General features: G+C 38.0%; 1 protein-coding gene and 1 long non-coding RNA gene across 3 annotated transcripts in view; both read left to right on the forward strand.

Annotated features, from left to right (window-relative positions):
• The window catches only part of LOC148051404 (uncharacterized), a 28,497-nt gene extending 17,645 nt beyond the window's left edge, over positions 1 to 10,852 (forward strand). The window contains exons 3-4 of the long non-coding RNA XR_015699507.1: positions 2,042 to 2,168; positions 10,602 to 10,852. This is a non-coding gene — a long non-coding RNA (uncharacterized LOC148051404). The remainder of the gene's footprint in view (positions 1 to 2,041; positions 2,169 to 10,601) is intronic.
• Positions 10,853 to 15,819: 4,967 nt separating this feature from the next.
• TUSC3 (tumor suppressor candidate 3) overlaps positions 15,820 to 19,438 on the forward strand; it is a 135,116-nt gene continuing 131,497 nt past the window's right edge. For both annotated transcript variants that reach the window (XM_087736359.1, XM_087736360.1), the window contains exon 1: positions 15,820 to 15,995. In XM_087736359.1, the coding sequence (XP_087592485.1) occupies positions 15,870 to 15,995 (126 nt within the window). In that variant the 5' untranslated portion in view covers positions 15,820 to 15,869. The remainder of the gene's footprint in view (positions 15,996 to 19,438) is intronic.

Raw genomic sequence — 19,438 nt, forward strand, 5'->3', positions numbered from 1 at the left:
GAAAAAGGGATGTGACCACTGCAGTCGCCCACTCAGATTATTTGGTTTGCAAACAGGCATTTACAAACAAAAGCAGCTCTACCTTGTGTAGCTAAATGAGGAGTGCCCAAAGGTGCCCAGAATTTCCATCTCCTATCCTTCCTTCCCCAGTGACTGTGACACTAGGAGCTCTGTTGTATTAGGAACACCGCAAAGACTACATCAATCTTAAAAGCCAGATAAAATACATTTTTCCAAATGGTTATTTTGTTTCTGAGAATTCTGGCAACATAACTCCCAGTCATCTACTCCACAACATAAATTACACACATTTTTGTCATGATATATTCAGCATGGGTCCATAGAATATAAGAATGGCTGTACTCAGAGTATGTAGCCTGATATCTTATCTTGAACAGTGAGCAGTAGTAGATGACCAGGGAAGAGTACAGAAGTGGACTATAAATTTCTGGTCTCTTTCAGATTGCCATACTCTAATTTCAGTTAAGTATTAGGAGAGATGGTCATTGTCTGCTTGCCTTTTCCATGACTCTCTCCTGCAGGTGAAGAAGCCCAGCTCCCTTTACTGAAGTTGTTTCATATCTTTGATCATTCTGGTTGTTGTTCTGTTGAAACTTTTTAAGCTCCATTCTGTCCTTTTTGAGCACCCCTTCAGTACTGTACTTTTCATTTCTAGTTTAGCACAGACCACAAAATGGTCAGAGAACCAAACTGTTGTAAAGCTGTTGTAACCAGATGTAAGAAATCTCCCTTATTCCATAGTTCTCAGTTTTGCCTGTATTGTGCATTTACCAATTTTTAACACAGCATTGTTGTTTAGTCACATTTAATTTCTAGCAAGAGCTATTAGTCAGTCACTATTCTCCTTTGTATATTTATGCAATGAATGATTCTAAGCTACATATAATAAAAACATACATTTAAATAAATGCAGTCAGAGAAGATATTACTTCCACCAACTGGCTGCCAAAAAAGGGCATATTTTCATTCTTTTGACACATCTGACTGCAAACAAACGTATTAAGACTAAGTGAACTCCACTTAGCTGGAACTTACATTCAGAGGTATCTTCATGCAATAAATATGAATCCATGTCAGGCAGAACAGCATGGCACAGGACATAAGGTTGAAGAGGTTGGACTGGTCACCAGGACTAGAGGTTACCATAAGCCCTTAAATGATTTTACATGCAATAGAAATCTTACTGAGTACAGTAACAACCCAATCATCAATCCCTTTGAGAAGGCAAACTTGGGTGCATGCCCTGTCTATGGGATTGTAACCCAGCTCTGACAGGCTGGAGGAATTTTCTTGGGAATTAGCCTGGCATCAGAGTCTGCTAACTGAAGAGAGGAAACTAGAAATCAAACCAATCATGTATGACCTGTTTTACTTTCCTGTATCCGTTTCCAAATATAATATTTCATTTCACTAGCTTGGCTTTTTACTATAATAAACTTACTTAGCTTTTAGATCAGAGCATTCCAGATAATGTAAGTGATCTCAGGGGAGCTGCCGAGGCACAGGAATTTCATTCCCTAGGAAGGGACAGGTCTATCCTCACATGCCCAGCACAAGGTCAGATATCCCCTAACACCTTCTCAAGGCTCCAAAGAGTAACTGGAAGCTGGTATCACAGAGAACTATTTAGGGAGAAGTACCTTTCAAGAGAAACTATTAGCTAAAGTCTCCTTCCACTGCAGCAGAACAGTGAGGCTGTTGGTAGAATATTTGGCAGACTACTCAAAGACAATAACAACTTAGGTCATGACCTAACATGAAGTTTATTATGTTCAAGCGCTAGGTGGAATACTACATTGAAAAGCTAGCCAGCATTCCCTTTGATGCCCATTCTATAATGAAATGATAACAGAATGGGTAGTGTTGTCAGATTGCCGCAAGTTTTTTTTTTCTTTTTATTATATTTCCTTCTTTTGTTTCCCTCAGGATGCTTCAGTTTGCTTGGTTATTTAGCTCATTAATATATATTGTTATGGCTAATCATAATTCCTGAATGTTTGTTTTTATCTGTGGTTCACAGTTGTATGTGCTGGCCTGTCAGATATAAACTGGAAGCTGCAATTTGTCAGGCTAGGGCCATAACAATGGTGGAGGCAGAGGTCATGCCTTATAACAGCCCCGAATTGTGACTCTTCATAAATTAAATGGTAAGTGATACTAACAGAAACACTGTTGTTCTCTAAGGAATGTAACAGTCTGAACAAACCTTTCTTCCATTACACTTATCTACAGGGAAGAAATGCCTCCTTCCATACAACTACAACAAAGACATTCATACGAACATTCACTTTTGCCCTCGCTGTCACAAGTCCTGAACATAATTTATCAATTTAGTATGCTCATGTTATATTTTGTTTTGTTTTGTTTTGTTTTGTTTTTCACTTTGTTGTATTGACTGCAAAGTGGACACGTGCCTGGATGTTTTCTCAAAGTCTGAAAGTCCTATTGTCAGCTTGCAGCTGTAAAGCCAAATGAGCTCAGGTGGCCTCACACCACTTGTGTCACTGCGCTTAGATCCAGTGCACACAAAAGTAGCATTCAGATGTTTTACACTTGCAGCGTAGATATATTCGTACCACACAATGCTGACTTGGCTCTGATAAATGTTTTTTTTTCAAAGAAAAATGACCAAAAAGGTCTATAAATATTAACACACCCCATGATACTGGAAGTAGTAACAGTATAGTAACACAGAGAGCAGATTAGCTTCTTGGACTATCTATGAATTACACTTTTTGTACTTCTATGTGTACTGGAAAATATATTACTGAGGGAGGATATAATTGGTGGTGATTAGATTAATTAGACTGCTGCGATTCATTTTTCAAGAGGTTCTATCCTTTTCATGCTTATATAACCCTAAATTGTGACTAAGCCATCGTATTAATACAGAACTGAAGAGCACTAGCATTTCATATTTTTTGAATACCCCCTAATTGGGAGAGATGATTCAATAAGATTCCTATTAAAGCGCTTAGTAAAGAGTGTAATTTTTTTTCATTTGCCATGATAATGATAACACAAGCATGACATGACAGTTACCTTAAGTTCAGTCAAGAAAGGAAGAGTTAGTTGTTTGTTTAAAAATTAAGTCTAAGTCCTTGCTTATATAGCAAAAGGTTATTGCAACACTATTCTGCAGTGCTGTATATCTGCTGATTAATTTGTTTGACAGCGTATGGTGATACACTCATCTGCTGACATAAGATTCATTGCCCATCTTTTAATTAAATTTTTAAAGAATGATGGAGGACACTAGATTGTGAGAATACTGATTATATTTTACTAATTTCAGTACAATTCTAAAACTTTAGATGTAAAAGCTGACTTGAAGCTTAGTAACATTTAAGGTATAATGTCTTTTTTGAGTTTTAATCCCAACACACCTTTTCTGCACAGTTAGCATTTTCTTTGTATACTCTGTTTAGATGTTAAAAATCTATGCAAATCATACACTAATTTATGTATAGGCAGAAATAAAGAATATAGTTATTTTGGTACCAGGCACATGTTCCCAGGCATAATTGTTTCATTCAAGTAATTTCATCTATTGCTATCAATTAAACAATCATCATAGTGTAAATGGTAAGTCTGGAACACATTACTTTTGTCTGCGCTAATTTTTATCATAAACAGAGATCTCAAGAACTTAAGCATCTTGATTCTGTAGGGCTGGTGATCACACCCAAATCATGGCAAGTCTTTCTATTGACTGAGTTTTGGAAAATGAAGGAACAGAAGTTGTTCCTTCCTGAAGTTCTCTTTGTTCTAGATCATCTGAATAAAATTTGTTTCATCACAGATTCTGTCCTCTGGGTTCCACCTATACCACAATACATATAAACTTCAAATGCTTGGCACGAAACTTGTCAGCAGTACCTAGTGAACAAACACGTGCAAAAAGTTTTGCAGACTGAGGCAAATTTTTAGGAAATTATGACTACATAAGTCTGAGTGAAACAAAACAAGACCAACATCTCTTGTTTAATCATTCATTTTTACATATTTCTGATTATGTTTGTGTCGAGAATAATTTGTTTTGACATAATATTTCAGACAGTTTTTACAAATAAAATCAAGCAAGTAATTTTACTTTCCATAAATGCCCTTGAGCAGAAAGACATTCTTAAGCTTCTTTACTGTTGACTTTCTTAAAAACCTGCAGATTTTTTCAGTGTTTGAAGGTTAAGAGCTTTGAAAATAAAAATTAAAATATCCATTAATGAAACAAAACAAAACTCAAGCTAACCCATTGTATTAAAATATCACACAGATTTAAGTGCAAAGAATACTCTTATAAACATGCTTTCAATTACCTGAGAGAGGCCACTGGATTTCATTTGGTCACTCCTGAAACAAGCTATAACTTTGGACTACAATATATCTGTAAGAATGGCATTCAGTCTTGATTTCAAGTGATAGAGAGTATCTAGAGAAGCTTTTCAAACAGCACGCTGCCCATATTGTTGGCATTTTGCACCTTACTTTGTCTGAATGAATCTAACTTCAGTTTCTAATCACTGATTCTTGTTAATGTCTTTTTCATATATGTTAAAGACCTATTGTCAGATGTCTTTTCTCTACACATGTACCTGTGGACTGTAATCATGTTATGCTGTACTCTTCTTTGGAATTTAATAGTTTGAACTTCCTCAGCCTTTACTGTAAGATAAGCTAGAGCTCACATTAATCTTGTGAATAATTAGCCTTTATACATTTTTCTGGTTTTAACTGCATTTCATGAAGTGTAGATATAATGTTCCAATTTTGGTCTCACTAGCTGCTATAGAAAAGCAGTAATAATCTCCTAATTCAATTTTATATCTCTTTGCTTACGCATGGAAGCCAGCACATGGCTACTGCATTGCAATGAGAGGTCATATTATATGAGTTACTAACATAACCCCTAGGTCACATGTAATTGCTGTTTTTCTATCCTGTAACTGTTCTCTAAATTTGTTCTTATGTTTTGGCTTTCATTCACTGTTATTAGAACATGGTACCCAAGTTTAATAAATTAATGTAAATATTTTTTAAAAAATGCAAGAGGATGCAGAATGAAGCTTCAAAAGGACAAGGATTTCCTCCCATGTTGTGAAGCTGATTCTATTAGTGGCAGCAGCTGTAACGAAGTTCACAAAACTAAGAACCTATTAAATATTACATCTGGCAGACTTTCCTTAATCATGCAAGCATCTGAACTCTGCTTTGGCAATGGTCTTACCATAATAGCATCAGGTAACAGCTGAATCATTATGTAGGATATGTGTGTGATGTTTATAATAAGCTGTTTGAGATCGATGGTTTACAAGTTTCTATAAGAGGTCAGAGATTATATTAAAGCTGGATGGAGAAAGGGTGAGGTGAGAGGTGGTCTTTACCAGCTAACTGTGACAGAGACGATGTATGACTGGCAATAGTGGTTCTTGAAGCTCTCAATATACACAGCTTACGGGGGCATATTAGTCCTCATGTTAGGGAGGGCAGTACTGATTAATCTTATGAAGTTCACAAGATGCAGGCTGGCAGTTCTTAAGGGTACTATCATTTTTATTCTTTAAGATATCATCCCAACCCATATTGGGAAAACAGAAGGACGTATTGAAAAAGTTGTCCATCAGTCCCATGTCTTTACAGACTAGCAGGGGAAGCAGAGTGAAGGGAGATTCTTCTCACTGCCCACAAGGCTTCTAGTATGTATTTCCTCTCTTCCCTCTAATACAGCCATATAGGTAAGCTTTAAAATACACGTAAATGAAATGTTAAAAGTTTATCTATATGTAGGGGAGAAGACTGACTTGTGATAGCTTGAAAGACTTGTTCAGTGGAGAAAAAGTCTTTTTCTTAGTATGAGTATTAAATAGCTTGCAGCATTCAAAGAATGCTGAAATGATTTCAGAATGATAAAAATGAAGTGCTACTGGGAGACATTCATAGCCTGTGAACTGAGCTGCCATCCCAACAGTATCATCTACTAGTCTTCCCACTTGGAGAATCTCTCCTGAAGACTTTCAAGAGGGTGACTAAGGCCTGCCTCCAGTGGAATTGATGAGTTTTTTAGGAAATAAATAGGTATCAGCAAAAATCTCTCCCATATTAAATACAAAGTAGGAGACATACCAGTAGTTTGAAATATGTGATCTTTCAGGAACAATAGTATTAAAAGTAATAACAGTTAGAAGCCTAGGAAATTCAGTGTCATTTTCTATCCTTTTTAAGTTAGAATTGCTTTCTGTGAGGAATAAATATCCATAGGGATGCAAAAGAAGTCATTAAGAAAATTATAATATTTTACTCTGATTATTATAGGTCGTTAAAATGTTTCCATTACCTTCACTTAATATCAGATGTTTAAAATTATCCTCATATGCTTGATGAATATCATAATTTCCATATTTATGTTGTTGCTTACTTTATTAAGTAAAATATTTAAGACAGTTAAACTTAGAAAATCCTTTTCCTCTGAAAATGTCATATGCAAAAAGCTTCAATACGCGTGCCTATTTTTGTTATGCCAGAGAGAGACACTTTACTCAAGTTACCATGTTTTGGTTTTGTCTTGCTAGAACCATTTGATTTTCCTAGATCATAGGGAGAGCTATTGAAAGCTGTAACTTACTGTTTTAACTAAACTTACTGTTTTGGTTAAAACAATAAACAGCACAGGGGGGTTTCTTACAGAGCAGAATCCTGCTTCTTCTTTGAAGAACTTTGGGGTTTTTTTTAGGATCTTAAAGAGGTTCATACATTGCCTATCCATCCGTGGTCTAGTCATCTCTCACAAACTGAGTCTGGGGCCCTTTACCATATTTTCATTCATTGCACACTCTCTAGAGAAAATTGGACCATTTATACTCATACAAAAAAGTCTGAAAGTGATGAGTACTAAAAAGGGGTAATTAAAATTTTGTGTGCTATCAGCGTTCACCTAATAGTATGCTTAGGTGAATGCACATTAATTCTCTCTTAGTATCATTCCTTAAGAGATTATTTATAACTGAAATGTTGCTATTGCAGCTGACTAACTCCTGTAATGGCTTATTTAAAGACACTAAACACTCATTTTTTGTTTCATCTGATATTCTTGTCATCTTTACTGATTAAAAATTGTTTTGACTATCCACAATAAAATAAAATTCAGTAGCCCTTAAATTATATTCTTTTGACTAATCAAACATTAATTTGTTCTTCCATGAAAAGTACACAATCTGAACTGGTGTTTAACAGAAATATTTAGTACCTTCAAGTAAAACAGCATTTCGATACTCTATTACAATTATTATTGGAACGGATTAAACCTTACTCTGTGCAATAAAAAGACTCATTATTGATGCAGAAATGATGTATATCTGTCTTAACTTTCCTGGAGAAGAAATAACTAGCATTCTCAAAGCTGTCATTTTTATTTAAACCTTTCCACAGGGAGTCATGTAAAAAGAGATTGTTACTGAAATAACCACCTATGCTGCTTGACTTGGGATTTTTTTTCCATACTCCTCTCTTTTAATTTGTTAATGAAATATTCATACCTAAGACTCGTAAGTATTTTACATGTCCTTAATTTTGATAATCCTCAAGACATAGTAAAAAATTACCCGTGATCTTGGCATGCTGCACAATGTCCCTAAATTATAATCCACCAAGACAGTTATCAAGACAATGATTGAAACTGGGACTATAATTTTTCAATACTATAAATTTTAAAAATTTTTGTGCATTCTGTCCCTCAATATATTCCTGTCTTCCTCTCATAGGTTCTATACCAACTATATATTTACCGTTGTATCTCTAGAAATCAAAAGCCATACTTTGTGTGGCAAGAGAAAGCTCCTATTCTAGGCAACCATTAGGAAATGAGACATTCAGGGTTCTCAGGGAAGTAACTGTAGTGACTGTACTTCAAAATGCAGACCACTTTCCATTCATTCACCCAAAGTGTTAAATTTATAGATATTTCCACGAATGGTGTTCATTTGTCCCAACTTCTACCAACCAACAGTTTGATGTCTACTCTGAAATAAGCTGCCTATACTGTCAGTGAAAAGAAGTGCTCTCAAAGATTCATTCATCTGATCCCTGCAAAAAATTATCTAAAATAGCTGGTATGTTTGATTAGTTTAGAAAAATTTAACTCAAACAGAATTAGATTACATGTATTCACTCTATATCCCTGGCAGGGATCACTTTGACATTCATTCATGACCGTCAGTGTTCAAGAATCATTTGGACAATGCTCTTAGACACATGGTTTAACTTTAGGCTGCCCTGTGTAGAGTCAGGAGTTGGACTCAATGATCCTCATGGGTCCCTTCCAACTTCAGATATCCTATGATTCATATCAAACATTTACTTCAGTGTTGATTCTGGAGTGAGGTATTAAAATGCATGAGCAATTTCACATTCTTTTTTATAATCAAATGCCAAACTTTGATTTTTCATACAAAGTAGCATAGTTGTTGAGAGAAGAATGGGTTATGGTGACACTCTTTTAAGAATTACAGGTGACCATTGGCAGAGTTCTTAAGTTTTATTTTGCTACTATTTGCCAACAATGGAAAATTTCAAAAAGCTTTTTAGCCCAGATATTCATGAGTAAGAACTGGGCAGGTGACCCACAAATCAAGTATATAGCTTCACCATCATTCTAACCTCTTTAAGCTATTGAATATACAAACTTCTTAAAGACAAAATAAAATGTAGATTTTAAATTAACTGGAAAATCGTATGAGTTTGCAGTTATTATAGAGTAGTTAAAAAACATATTCATTATTTGCAAATCATTTTGTTGTTCATGGGGGAACTGAAACACTTTTTCTTAATGTTTTGGTTTTCACTTTCCTAACTCAAGTTCTTCACAATCCGATATTGTTGATGTATGTCTGTAACTTTTCTTCAAGATTAAAAATATTTCTATGATATTATAGATGATACACCACTGCTTACAGATAAAGTAAATTTTAGAATAACATTAGCCAAAACCGTGTTAAACAACCAAACCAAAACAAGGTTTGTAACAAGGCTAAGAAAGAAACCAATCCAAATCCGAATCCACTCAAAATACAACTATGAAGCCAAAGATCCAATTATACATTTATCCATAGTAATAAATTCTTTTCCTAATTTAGTCTTTATGCACAGAGAAAGTGAGAAGTATGCTGCATTGACACTTTCTCGATAGATAAAAGCTCTGTCTGCTTACAAATTTTTATTGCATGTACTAACTTACCAGCACTATGAGTTATTTACCTGCCTGTCACATTTTTCCCAGCCTCCTCCATTTCTTTATAAAATGTTTCTTTTGGGGTCCCAACAGATACTTGCACAGTGTGTCTTAGTGCCTGACAGTTTCAACAATCCCAGGAAGTCTAAATGTCATCCCTGTTGCTTACACTCCCATTTCCCCATCATACGGTTGTACTGTAACAGCCTGAGAGTTGTTAACAAGGGTCAGGATCCCTAACCATAACTACTTGTGTTTTATCAATATGGGTGCAAAATTAGACAAATCAGTAATGCAATCTGAGCTTTGGTCCTGCTCTCAAATATAAGAACCCCCATTGCTGATATACACTTACATCTATGTATATATTTATACCTTTAAATATAATATGTACTAAGAAAATTCTTGGTTATGCTTAGATAGCTGTTTTAGTTTTCCTGAATATATGGATTATTCTATTCTGAATGTGAGTCTGTTTATCCAAGATAACATGTAATGCATTCATCATAACAATATGAAATTAATTTATGAACAAAGCAAAAGGAAAGTTTGCAAACCAAAATAAATTTAAATGTATGGTGTGTTGGTGTAGGTGTAAATTATTTTGTTGTTCAATTCCATCTAGTAATTTTTTGTATAATATTTCTTGGAATCTTAGTCAGTGAACTAGGACAATTATAGAAAAATTTATATCACTTGAATTGTACACATAAACATGAAGTTTACTAAAATTAAATGTAATGAAAAATACCAAAGTGAAGACGGTATGAGGTTTTGTAGTCGATCTGGTTTCATAGCACTTACCTTTTGTATTGCAAAAGGGGTATAAAGCATGCCAATATAAATTATGTGCAACAGCGAACACAGCATACTTTGTTGTAAGTACTATAGCTGTATTCCCAAGTAACGGATCAGTGCCTTGTTCAGGAAGAAAAGATTTATGAAAAAACTGTTAGCGTGGTTTCAATTTAAGAAGGCATTTTCTTTTGTGTAGTGAAAAAACCCAAACAAACAAAAAAGAGGAATGTAATAGTTCACTTCATAAATTGGTAAGTTTGGATGGCTGACAGGTAGCTAGGTAGTTTTATCTTCTTTACTCAGAGTAAACAAAGTCCAGAACAGGAATCAGCAACTGCTACACTACTGCCAACCATACGCCATGAGTGGATTTTTCCTAATGGCATGTATTAGAATCCGTGTGATGCCAAAACTCAAAGAGCCTCAATATCTTGAAAAGCACATCTCTGAAAGCTAATAGTCCTGTTAATGACAGCAATTGATTAATGGCAACTTGCCTCTCTGGGAGGCAGCATCTCCCAGCAACTCTTAAGTTTTGTTTTGCACGCTTCATCTTTAATAGGAGAAAGGAAAAATATAACTCAGTACACCACCCTTCAGACCTGACTTGGATGTGATGTGGCTCATTGGTTAGAGAGAGATCAATGGGGCATGAATGAAAAAGAGCTCTCTGAAGGCTGACGGCTGAAAGCCAGAAGAGAAGATATCATTTCATTTGATTGTAGGAGTAAATCCATCTTTCAACATTAAAGTTTGCAACTTCTGAACTGTGACTGTTAAATGACCATAGACAAGCAATAAAAGATTGTCCTTAAGAAACTGTGTTTGTACAGAAGTTTGTAATCTTTTCTCTTGGAAGTAGCCCTTGCTACTGCTTTTGACACTTTGTCTATATCATAACCTACACACCACACCCACCTCCTAAAGAACAGGGTTACACTAATATAAATCACTTTCCAAGCCTATTACCTCTACAAATTTCAGATACAGGAATTAGAACAGAACTCTGAATTTCCTGCAGAAAGTTCTGACACGTTATTTATTTTGATCCCAAATCACAATGAAATTTACCTTTTTTTAATATCCTTGAAATTTTAATGAAGAAACATCAAAATATTTTAGCATCTTTAGTTTTAAGAAAAATATAAGCGTTCCCAGAACTAAGATGTTTCGTCATAGCTTAATAAAATGACCAAACTGCTTCATTTCAGGTCAGTTCAATATTAAATTATACTTAACAAATAAAATTCCTTTTTCCATGAAGCCGTAGCACATAAGCCTCATGTGACATTTCTCTCATTGGGCCAGGCTGCTATCGTAACTAAATGTTCCAGTGATGGGCTTGATAAAAACCAAAACCACACTGCTGAATGGGTGTGTAGTTTCAGAGGATATAATGCCATACTCCTGCAGAAAATGTTGGGGGTTTGTGGAAATTTTTTCCAATAAAAAAAAATACATCCAACAAAAATACCCTAAATAAAACTAATGGTGACTCAAAGAAGTAGCAGACGATACCTGACAACCATAGTAGTAACTTTTTTTTTTTAATACAGCTGGATATGGCTGCCTAACTCATATAACTCTTCTGTCAGGACTTGATTGGCTGTAACAAAGGTCAGGTTTAAATTTAAGGGGATTACTTAAAACGAAAAAAACTCTGGCTTGTTCCACCTATAAACATTTGGATAATTATTTTAAACTTTCTGGTTCTGTGAGAGCTGATTTTCCTCACTCACGAATACAAATTAAATAGCACACAAAGAATATTCTTATTACAAGAAAAAAAAAGCTAACAAAGCAGGTATGCAAGATAAGACTAAATAGTTCTTGAAATGTTACTAAAACGCTTTTAAATAGTTCACATTTTTTTTTCTTCTAGGAAACTGCTAGGCTACTGTTTTCCCCTCATGCAATAAACTTCACTCACTCTTTAAAGTTTTTTAAGTGTTTCTGGATTGCAAAGTCTGATTTGAGCTAATCTGATATGTTGGTTTGTCATGTTCATGTTAGCTGATCCTCATTTCACTCTCTGTAGCCAAGTTTCACCGCACTCCTTGGCTCCAGAGCCACACATTGGGCAGCTGCTTGCTCCCCTACCCGTTTTCATTTACTATTGTTTTAGGCACCCTCACTCCATTGCTTGCTCATGCACTCATCCCATCTCTGCTATCTGAGCCTCACGCTGCTTTTTTTTGCTCTGATAACCACTCTAGCCAACTTCCACAGCTCTGCTCATTGGTTTTTGTATCACCTCTTAGGAGGGCTCATGTAATAATGAGAAAGAGCATACTCTTCCAGCTCACAGAAGGCTTTTAAACCCTCTTGTTTAACACATCTTGCAGGAAAGTTTAAGTTCACAAGAAATGCATAGGTCACTTTTTTTTCTCTCTTAAACCTTAAGACTTTTATGCAAAATGTACCACCCTTGTCCCAGTGTCTTGCATTTGTATCCCAGTACCAAAAATGTTCTGTTTTCTCAGGTCAGGACACTCATCCCAGGCACATTTACACAGTAATTTGGGCCAGATATATGTACACTATTACAAATACAAACTCTCTGTGTAACTTTATGACAGAACTAACTCAACAGAGCTAACTCTCAAGAACAGTAACACAACAAATGTAAAGCAATGTAATCTTTTCCATTAATCTCCCCTTCTCCAGCACTGCACTTCTTTTCCAGGCTTACACTCCTTCCTCTGTCATTCCTTGAGGAAAGACGGAAGAGATGTTTTTATTTCGCTTTAGGCTTTCCTTAGCAGCTATGCCTGTATATAGTACCTATGAGGCTAGTTCTATCAGCATAAACTCCAGACAGCCTGAGAGTCCAAAATACGTAGGAAAACACTTTACAGTTGCAGGTTCACTGGGTCACTTGTTGTATAGTATGTCCCAGTTATTGCATCAGCTGTGCGAACTCTTCTTTATCCCGTGAGCTGGGAAAAAAGTCAGGTGTATGAAAGTTCTGATTTATGTGGAACTCTGGTTAGAAATCTGAGAGGAAAAAATGTAAAACTGTCCATATTGCTGTTTCCTGCTTGGGGTCGGGACTTCAGGTGCCTGAAAATGGAGATTTTTGATTCAAAATAAGTGTAAGGATTTTGACAGAGTTGCATTCTTTCTTTGACAAAAGAAATTTCTTAGTCCTTTCAGGGAACGAAGAGCTCCCAGTGGTTTTCATGTTCTCAGTAGTTTTAATGCTCTTTTCATACAGTGAAAACGTGAAAGGTCCACAGTTTATTAGGCTCAGGAGGAGACCAACAAGTTTCCAAACAAGGTTCCAATGAAATCACCTTCTGGATTTAACAAGAGTGGCCTGAGACTTTTTAATGAAATGTTATTTTTTTAGCACACTAATTAAGATATGCCTCTCTTGATCCAGTGCAAAGGTTCTATTGAATTCTTAGCTCCTAAATGAAGAGAAGGTAAAAAGGTCTTTTTAAAAACAGACAGTTCTGATCGATAGGTATATCCTGCCTCTATAGAGCAGAGGTCTGTGTTAGAAACCTCTGTAATCCACTATAACAATGCCTATTTTATTCTTTTTCTAATCACTTACTATTCTTGTCCTCATTTTTGGGGCAAAGCAGGGAGACAGGTACCACAGGTGGCCTGCAATACTATGTTCACGCTATGTTTACTAGGTCACTTAGCTTATTATATGGCTAATTACAGAAATTACTTAGAAGTAGCTAGCATAGTAGAGGGGTACTGATAGTGGAAATACTGAGACACTTTTTGTCACAGTCATGTTGAAGCATCTGTACTAATACAAATAATATAAGAGAAACTATCTTGGAAGTGTAGGCTTCTCAAGCATATGGCTCTGTCTTCCTTCCCAGTAAGTTGTTCCTGCTGTTCCTTTTTAGCCACACCCTAGGAAGCAGGTGTGAGTATATTTTTAAGTGGATGTTTTAAAACAGCTGGGCGTTTTCAAGGTGATAAAAGGGCCAGTTCAATTAAAAGCCATATTCTTATCTGAAAAAAACACCCCACCTATCTGAGGTTAATGGAGCCTCAGAGATTAATGGTAGCACAAAGCGTTCCATAACTGAAATAGGATGTCTCCCTCCTTAGTTTACAAAAAAAGACAGAAAAGATGAGATATAGTGATTTCTCCATCCCTTTCTTACCCAGCTCATATTGGGGAGGATAGGTCTACATGCTCCAGAAGACAGGGGATCTCCAAAACACTGGAACACATATGGAAAAACAAAAGCTTCTCACCTCTAATCTTCCTACATTCACTTCACTCATTAATGTGACTGTCTTCTCCTCCACTTCCTTCTGTTTTCAGTCTTTCTTTTGAACTTATTCCTTCCCCATTTGGAAATGGGGAGTAGCTATTTACTGAACAGTGTAAATTTGGGGTAACTGAGATCTGGAGTGACAGGATCTGTGATTTATTTAAAAAAAATAAAAAGTTGGCATATGGGCGTCATCTTTTTTGAAGATTTATGACAGCCCTGGTGTCTGCACTCAAAGTCTATAGTCAAGGCCCGTTGGGCCAACCTTCCTAAATACTTGAGAAGCAAGGCCCAGATTGCATACCACTTTTGATTATTATTGTCCAATGACAGTCAGAATCTGATGGATGTGGATAACAGATGGCCTGAACTCTCTTGACCTTAGACACTTAGATCAATCTTAAGTGTCTGGCAGATTATTTGAATATGATCTACAGTTCCACTGGATATAAGTAACTTCTGAAAGGCACATTGCAAATATAACTGAAGGGAACACAACAGCCTATTTAACATTTTAAATGCTCAGTGCTAAGATGTCAGCAGTACCATCAAATTAGCATCTGATATTATCATCAAAATACCATCTAAAAATTCTTTGCCCAAAATAAACAGATACTTTTGAATACTCTCTCAGTGCCTCAGCTTTCTATTTTATCATGGTGTTTTAATTATAAAATTCTTAAAATTTTTGAGTGATATAGTAAAATCTCTGAAGAAATGAATACTTCTGTCTTCGGAGCCTTCAGCACAGATGTGTGTAACTAATGTAGTATAAGGTGAGTACTTGGAATTCTAGGAAGAAAAGAGAAGAAAATTAAGTATACGCTCATTAATTTAACATTACCTAGCCTGTGCCTTGCAGTGTGTACTTTCATGGAATAAAATATGCAATCACTGATTTGAAGACTGTACCATGAACGAGAGTATCAAATTAAAGCCACATGGTTAATGCTCTGGGAATTAAATTCAAATTAATTGTATTAGTGCATTACATTAATATTACTTTCTGCAAAGAAGGCCTTCTGTGTGAATAGTGAAACCTGAAAAGTGTATGCATGCAAACGTGTAGAAAAAAAGGGTCTTTAGTTTTCTTTCTTTTACACAGTCTTGATTCACGATTGCAGTTTGTGCTTCAGGTAGCTGTGGCAGGGAATTTGGAGCAGCGGGTAAAGTTGCTCACCCCAAGGCCAGGTGGGCTGAAATACCCCCCAGCCCTCGCGGGACCGCTACTTCTGGAGCCACAGCCCTTGTACAACATAATGCCCCTGATAAAGCTGACAGCAAGCCTCCGTCATACAACACCTGCGTGCAGGGCAGGTGGCTAGCACCGAGGCCTACCTCAGCGAGAGCCTCGGAGGCGCCCCGCCGCCGGGCTCCCGGCACCGCCGCCAAAATGGCGTCGAACCGCCGCAGCAGGCACGCGGCGAGGCGAGGGGGAGAAGAACTACATTTCCCAAGAGCCGCCGCGCCCCGGGGCGATGCGATTGGCCAGAGCCCGCGCCCAATCAGCAGGGAGGAGGTGGGCAGCGGTGCCGCAGGTGCTCGCCGGCGGAGGCCAGCGGCCGGGCGGCGGGGGGAACATGGCGCTGGGTACCAGGGCACTGCGGTGGCTGCTGCACCTGCCGGCCGGGAGCTGCCTCCTCCTCCTGCTGCTGCTCCTCCTCCTCCTCTGCGGCCAGCTCGGGGGAGGACAGAAAAAGAAGGAGGTAGAAACGCTCGCTTCTTTCGCCATCGCGCCTGGCTGAGGGGCTGAGGCTGCCCTGCCGTGCTGCCTCCCCGCCGTCAGCGCCGCTGGGTACCGGCGCCGTCCCCGTCCCCCTCCGCCCGGCGCTCTGCGCCCTGCCTCCCCCGCGCTCCTCCCGCCGCGGCCTCGGGCCGCCCTCCTCCTGCCCCGGCGGCTCCCCTCCCTCCCCAGCCCTGAGGGGGGCGCCCGTGGGGAGGAGGGCGCCGGGCCGCCGCTCGCCCCGCCCCGCCCCGCCCCGCGGAAGATGGCCGGCTGCCGGCGGCGGCGTTTCCGGGGCAGCCAGCGCCGCGCCGGCTGCGCTGTCCCCAGCGTGATGTCCCAGCCCAGGCGGGTGCCATCCGTTGTCGTGGGCCTTTAAGTCCCTGGTTTGGAGCAAGTAAAGGCAAGGGCCGCTGTCCTGTGCTCGGCTGGCCTCCGCGGCGGGCCGCGGGTGCCTCAGCAGCCAGCCGAGCGTGAAGAGCGCTGGCCTGCGGGGAGCCAGCAGGAGAATGGAGTTGAAGCCCCTGTTTGTGGTGGCAACTAAAAGGAATGCCCAGAGTTAATAAATAACACTGAAGGGATGGCAGCAGGTGTGTGCCTGTGCAGGTGTAGGTGCCGGTACTGTCTCCAAGGTGTCTTCTGGGAAAGAGAGGTGTGGAGGAAGGAGCAGTTTTAATTTGGTTTCAGTAGCAACAGTCTGTCTTCAGCAACTTTTGTATTTATATACGGAAATGTGCGAAAATGCGTAGTATAAATATTTGCCTTTTTCAGGTTTCAATGCTGCTAGAGGTTACTACATTTCTGTCTTCCTAGCTTGCCCTCGATTCCAGGCCAGCTTCTCATATACCCAGTGCTAGGCCAACCAGTAGAGTCTCTTTACAGTTTCTCTATAACTTCATTTAGGGGGCGAGATAACTTTTTACCAAACTGTAGAATTTTATTTTTGTTATTTTTTTACATCTGTTTTCTGTTACTAGTGTTACCAGAGGATTTGTGCTTTGCGGTGGTGTAGGAGGGAAAGAACAGTTTTGCTAACAGATCCTCTCTTTGAACTGTCTGCTCAGAAAAAGAGAAGGATGGTCAATAATTTTTTTGTTGGTTTTGATTTTCTTTAAAGAACTATGTAGGTTACTAAGGCTTGTAGGCCAAAGAAGTAAAATGGGGGGGAGCAGAGAAGGAGGTGCTGATGTCTTTCTTCTGGTGTCCGGTGACAGGACTTGAGGGAATGGCTTAAAGCTGTGTCACGGGAAGTTCAGATTGGATATTAGGAAAAAGTTCTTCACTGAGAGGGTGGTCAAGCACTGGAACAAGCTCCCCAGGGACGTGATCATGGCCCCAAGCCTGTTGGTATTCAAGAAGTGTTTGGACGATGCTCTTAGGTATATGGTTCAACTTTTAGGTCACCCTGTGTGGAGTTAGGAGTTGGACTCGATGATCCTTGTGGGTCCCTTCCAACTCAGGAAATTCTATGATTCTAAAAGGCCAAAGTTAGTATGTAAAATCATTATTTAAGTGTCTAAATAGTGATCTGACTTTGTGGTCTTACCAAGTTAAATAATAATCTGACCATTGAGATAAATCCCTTGGGTATCAATGTAAAAAACGAGCACCCTGCCTCTAGGCATTCTCTTTTTCCCTCTTTCTGGAAAGAGTAGGCAGTAATGTGTTGCTTTTCTGCTGCTATAATTAACATCTTTTCAAAACTGTAACTTATTAGGTTTTTTTAATAAAATGTGTTTAATGTTTGACATTCTTGATTCTCTCTTGCTGTGATGTGCTGGCATTGCAACTTCTGTTGACACTTTCACATGGAGTGCCAGCTGTGCTATGAAGATAGCTGAAATAATCTTTATTTGTTTTTAAATGGAATCCTTTCCTGACAAGTAAATAATGGCAAATTAAAATGGACATCTAGAATTACTTCCTATAAAGTTTCCCAATTCTGCTGCAGAGGTGGTATGTAACAGGATTGAAATGCATATATTTTGCTTAGCCATGTGTACTACTGCTCAAGCTGATATTTCTCCTCTGTAAAGCTTGTTATTTGTTTTTTTTTCCTTTTTAACTGATTTAATTGATTAACTAACACTTCTGAGTCTTCTGCACCTTTTACCTCCATTCTTTGTTCCTGCTTAATATTTTTCAGTTAATGCAATGTACTAAATACTGCTCATACAGACAAAACACTGGTTTTGTGTAGACATACTGTATCTACAACTGCATCTGTACAGAAACTAGTGCAACATTTTAAGTGCTTGCTTCACTTTAAATGCAAGCTTAAAGGAAAGTGTGATTTGGTGGTTTTCAGGGTTTTTTACATTGTATGTATATTATGAATATTGCTTTGTATGTGTCTATGTTGTATATGTTACAGCTAAAGTCTGACTCCTTTTCTTGCCCTACTAACCTCATGTTGAAAACTCTAGCAGTTTGCCCAGTATATATGGGGGAAAAACATCCATATGCAAAAGATGAAACTTGAAGTTTCTTACAGTAAGTAGTTTGGAAATAACATTTTAAAGCTGTTCTGAGAAAAATTATATGAGTTGAAAGAGCACAGGATCTTGTGCTGTGGGAAGTTCCTGTTCACAATACTGTCCAGAAGCACAGGCAATGATGGAAGTTAAATATGTAAAGTGAACCAGTTTTTCTATACAGAGTCTGATAACGTTGCCATAGCTTTTACGGAAGTTGAGAAAATGGTTGAACATACAGTGAATTGTTTCAAAGTGAACACTGCAAGAGGGAAGTTGATGTAGTAGGGTTAAAATATATATCTCACGAGGTAAAAAGAAGTCACATCTCAGTTTCCTCTTTCCTACTTGCTTGTGTGTGTCTTTGTTGGGGTGGTTGTATGGAGAGAGAGGTTAAGAACTAGAGAAAGGAAACTTCTTTCCCAATCAACTTTTTTGGAAACCTTGAGTGCTTGAAAATGAGAAGGACTTGAAATGTTGGAATTGGAGCTTAAGGAAGGAAAGTATCCTTGGTGAAGACAATGTGGGTTTGGATTTTTTTTTTTTCCTTTTAAAGCATTGGCTACATAGAAAAGTATGTATAAAGTCTGAATGATTAGACGTGTCTGGATCTGTTGTATGAGCCTGGAAGATGGAAATAATGACTTTGCAGAAAGGAGAGGACAGAGTTAAGGTTTTAGATGTTTTTGAAGGGCTTATTGCTATCAGAGAAAGGTGAATGGACAAACTAGAGAACATTGGCTTAACTTTCTGTGTTGATTGTGAAATACTGTTATATCTGTATTTAGAGTGGAAAATATGAAAGTTCTTAAATTACTAAAATGCATCGTCCTGTACAGTAAAATATTCTTAATGATAACTAAAGAAACTTTCTCCTGTGGCAAATTACTGAAAAGTGCTGAGATCCATCTTAAATTTGATGAAATTTGTAAAAATTTAAAGAACTATTAGA

This window comes from Nipponia nippon, unplaced genomic scaffold, assembly GCF_047370975.1.
Source record: "Nipponia nippon isolate SJK-2023a ecotype South Korea unplaced genomic scaffold, ASM4737097v1 scaffold_6, whole genome shotgun sequence".
NCBI classification, from domain to species: Eukaryota; Metazoa; Chordata; class Aves; order Pelecaniformes; family Threskiornithidae; genus Nipponia; species Nipponia nippon.